Genomic DNA, 4,589 nt, shown 5'->3' with positions numbered 1-4,589 from the left:
AGGATGAAGCTGTAAGGCAACATTTGGCACCCTCTGTGTGTCTGTGTACACACTATAAGAAAGGAAAACTGTATTAAAATTGTATTACTCAATATATACCAATACACACACACGCACACGCACGCACGTATGCACACATTCGCCACTTCCTCTTTATCTATTTGTCTATTGATGGGCACTTAGGTTGCTTCCATATTGGCCATTGTAAATAAGCACTGCAATGAACATGGGGGTGCATATATCTTTCTGAATTAGTATTTTGGATTTCTTCGGATAAATACCCAGGAGTGGAATTGCTGGGTCATAAGGTAGTTCTATTTTTAATTTTTTGAGGAACCTCCATATTGTTTTCATAGTGGCTGCACCAATTTGCAATCCCACCAACAAAGCACAAGGGATCCCTTTTCTCCACATCCTCACCAGCACTTGTTTGTTGATTTATTGATCATGGCCATTCTGACAGATGTGAGCTGGTATCTCATTGTGATTTTAATTTGCATTTCTCTGATGATTAGTGATGTTGAGCATCTTTTCGTATGTCTATTGGCTATCCGTATGTCCTCTTTGGAGAAATGTCTATTCAGGTTCTCTGACAATTTTTAAATTGGACTGTTTGTATTTTTGGTGTTAAGTTATATGAGTTCTTTATAAATATTGGATATTAACCCCTTATCAGATATATCATTGGCAAATATCTTCTACTATTCAGTGGGTTGTCTTCCATTTGTTGATGGTTTCCTTTGCTGCACAAAAACTTTTTAGTTTGATGTAGTCCCATATGTTAACTTTTTCTTTTGTTTCCCTTGCCCAAGGAGACGTATCAGAAAAAAATAGATATCACTTAGAGCAATGTCAGAGGGCTTACTGCCTGTTTTCTTCTACGAGTTTTTTGGTTTTGGGTCTTACGTCTTTAATCCATTTTGAATGTATTCTTGTATATGGAGTAAGAAGGTAGTTCAGTTTCATTTTTTTGCATGTATCTGTCCAGTTTTCCCAACACCATTTATTGAAAAAACTGTCTACCTGCTGTATGTTCTTGCCTCCTTTGTCATAGATTAATTGACCATATACACATGGGTTTACTTCTGGGCTCTCTCTTCTGTTCCATTGATCTATATGTCTGTTTTTATGCCAGTATCATACTGTTTTTATTACAATGGACTTGTAGTATAGTTTGATATCAGGTAGGGTGATGCCTCCAACTTTGTTCTTCTTTCTTGGGATTATTTGTTTTAGTTTTGTGAAAAATGACATTGGTATTTTGATAGGGATTGCACTGAATCTATAGATTGCTTTGGGTAGTATGAACATTTTAATGATGTTCATTCTTCCTGTCCATGAGCATGGTATCTGCTTCCACTTATTTNGATAACGGGGAAAAGAGATGAACAAAATGACAAAACACTGACAATTACTGAAGCATGTTTAACGCATACAAATGGTTTATCACGCTATTCTCTACTTTTTTTTTTTAACATTTCAAAATTCCCCAAATAAAAGGTTGTTTTCCAATTACATATTTCGAGTACAGTTCTGTTTTCTTTGTTTTAACAAGAAGGCAAGACTCAATAAATATCGATGTATGAAAATAATTTAGAATAATGCTAACAGTGGTTCTTGACTCATGTTTTCCACCATCTTCCTAAATGTGGGTATATTAGGCAATTCACATATATATAGCTCACCTTTTCCTTTGTTCTGAGCTCATCAAACATCTGTTGAATTTCCAGCTTCCAGTCATCTTGCATGGAATGAAAAGATTCCTGAGGCATTTCAGTCATAACTGCCCCTTCAATAGCAGTCAGCTGTTCAAGAATTAAGGCAAATGATGGACGAATATGCGGGTCTTGTTGCCAGCATTCTAAAATAAACAAGAATCACATTAATTTCGTTTCTCAGCATAGTTCAGCTTATCATCCCATGCTGATAGTGTATGCAGAAGATTTAACAAATCTCCTGATAATGATTTTGAACATTGTCTTTTACACAGTGTCCCTGTCAGCAGCATGCATGATAATTACTATTAGAGCTCTTGTTGTCTCTATTTTATGACATCAGTGTGTGGATATGTGCTTTCCTTGTCTTACCAGGAACTCTGTGTTTTGGGGCCTCAGATGGCCAGATGATTTACTGAGATAGAGTTCCACAACTCAACTCAAGAAAACCAAAGTCTCTAAAATATTATAATCACAAGAAAGGTTCTGAGAAATAGCCTCATCATGAAGTAAGCTGACTTGCTGTTTATAAAAAGAGTTAGTTAATTTTTAAGAGCTAAGGACTAAATAGATAAAGACATGGCAAACCATGCCAGTTAAGACGGTAAAACATTTTTGAACATTAGGTAGGATTTAAAATAGCAGATCGGGAGCCAGCTTAGTACTGTCTTTGAACTCTGCTAGTGTGCTTGGTGAAAACTTTATTACCAGTCAGTCGAATTTTGTACATAAATGAGTCACCGATAAAACTGGACTGTTTTTAAGTTACTCAGACCTGACATCTTAGATCAGAGACAAGGTTTCTAAGTCTTATATAAGTACTTAAAAGCATTTGAAAATGAGAATGACAGAAATTACTCTTTGGGTTAAAAAAAGAAGAGGTGTTCTGATGGTGATTCCCCGGAGACACACAGACAATGGTGCACAGAGACCTTTCATGAGCTTGGTGAACGGCTCGGGGCAGGTGGATGGGATGGGCAGTGTTAGCTTGTTGACGGCCACCCCATAAGCCACAGCGAGGCCATCAATGCCACGATAGGGGACCTCTCCAGTCAGCAACTCCCAAAGGAGGACTCCATAGCTAGAAAGCAAAGTTTTCATAATGTTAAAAGGGTGAGACACTATCTTTTCCTTATGACACACTTGGGATAAATGCATCAGTACTTTCCTCCAGCTCCTAGGAAGACTCCTCTCTCTTCCAACAGAGCCCCTAAGTGGCCCTCATTCCAAGGAGAGAGAGGTGCTCCTCTAGTTCCCATCTCAGACACATTCCTTCACAGAAATCAGCCGTGCATTCGAAAGACAAATTTAAACTACTTCCCAAACAGGAAAACTTAGGAGCAGTACATGATTGAATTTAGCAGGGTCCACACCAGGCCACACTTTGGGAGTATTGTGGGTGCTTTGATGTTTGTCCTTCTACCTCATTGTTTCCACACCACATAAACCCGCTTGAGGATTGTTAGGACATGAAGATTCTAGCCCCACAGAAATCTCATGCTACACACCACGGGACTGAGATCAAATCGCGTGGATTCTATTTAAAGGTTTTTGAAATTGTTTATCTTTCTGCGTCTCCCTTCGTATTTCAGGAGACATGCTACTAATGTTTTCACTATCCTGTTTAATGGTAATGGACCAAAGAAATCAACGTGGGCCTCCCTGTGCTGGCTGGTAGCACGTGACATCATTTTGTAACGGAGGAGGCTAAAGTGAAACGGGTGTGAAAAGCTAAGAACAACTGTAGTTGCCGTGCTTTCAAAGTGTCAGCAGATGTGATGTAGGTTTTCCGCTGCTTTTGGTCTTCAAGGCAAAAGCAGTTTCCAGACACCGAGAAAAGACACAGTATAAGGCCTTGTAAATGAACATTTAAAATGAAGCTCAAGGACCAAGTTTCACTCCACACCTGCCTCACAGGCTTTAAGGTATTAATAGTATAAGGAGCCTCGAAATAAGCGTGTACATTACATGTATTGATTCGCTTCCACAATACCAGTCAGTAACTTAGTTTCCCTTTTACCTTCTTCAAACCATAAAGCACACTTTAATACACACAAAAAATCAGTCACTCCAGGTGACCCACTTGTCTTTAAATTGAAACACATAAACATATAAGGAACAGTCACATTTACTTTCTTGTTTTTCTATTAACATAAGTAGTACAGCCCTACAGTCAAATTCACTTTTCTTATTTTTCAATTACAGTTGACATTTAAATTATATTAGTTTCAGGTGTATAGCATAGTGATTAGACATTGATATAATTTACGAAGTGCTCCCCCCAGATCTGTCTGGTACCCGCCCAGCACCATACAGTTATTACAATATTATTGACTATATGCCCCATGATGTACTTTACATTCCTGTGACTATTTTGTAACTACCAATTTGTACTTCTCAATTCCTTCACCTTTTCACCATGCCCCCAACCCCCTTCCCATCCGGCAACCGTCAGTTTGTTTTCTGTATCTGTGGGTCTGTTTGTAATTTGTTTGTTCATTTATTTTGTTTCTTAGGTTCCACATATAAATGAGACCATATGGTGTTTGTCGTTCTCTGACTGACTTATTTCACTTAGCATAATACCCTCTAGGTCCATCCATGTTGTCGCAAATGACTAAGATTTCATTCCTTTTCATTGATGAGTAGTAATCAATTGCATGAATGTACGTATACTGAGGTGCCAAGATGTTAATACTTTGATCAACGCTACTCAAGCAGTAGTTCACCATAATCATAAGTGTCTGGACGCTGATGGTAACCACTTTAAGCACCTCTTGTAATTAATTGCACAAGTCAAACACGACTTGTATTCATCTTTTGTTATCTATATATATTATTACAGGTTTTTCCTTTCTTAAAATGTGTATACAT

The 4,589-nt window shown here is 38.0% G+C and overlaps 1 protein-coding gene across 1 annotated transcript in view; it reads right to left on the bottom strand.

Annotated features, from left to right (window-relative positions):
• MAP3K21 (mitogen-activated protein kinase kinase kinase 21) overlaps positions 1–4,589 on the bottom strand; it is a 76,458-nt gene that overhangs the window by 38,713 nt on the left and 33,156 nt on the right. Inside the window, exons 2-3 of the mRNA XM_019651796.1 lie at positions 2,648–2,796; positions 1,686–1,861 (exon numbers count right to left, since the gene is read on the bottom strand). Coding sequence (XP_019507341.1) covers positions 1,686–1,861; positions 2,648–2,796 — 325 coding nt within the window. The remainder of the gene's footprint in view (positions 1–1,685; positions 1,862–2,647; positions 2,797–4,589) is intronic.

This window comes from Hipposideros armiger, unplaced genomic scaffold, assembly GCF_001890085.2.
Source record: "Hipposideros armiger isolate ML-2016 unplaced genomic scaffold, ASM189008v1 scaffold_167, whole genome shotgun sequence".
NCBI lineage: Eukaryota > Metazoa > Chordata > Mammalia > Chiroptera > Hipposideridae > Hipposideros > Hipposideros armiger.
This window is presented reverse-complemented; position numbering and strand designations above follow the sequence as displayed.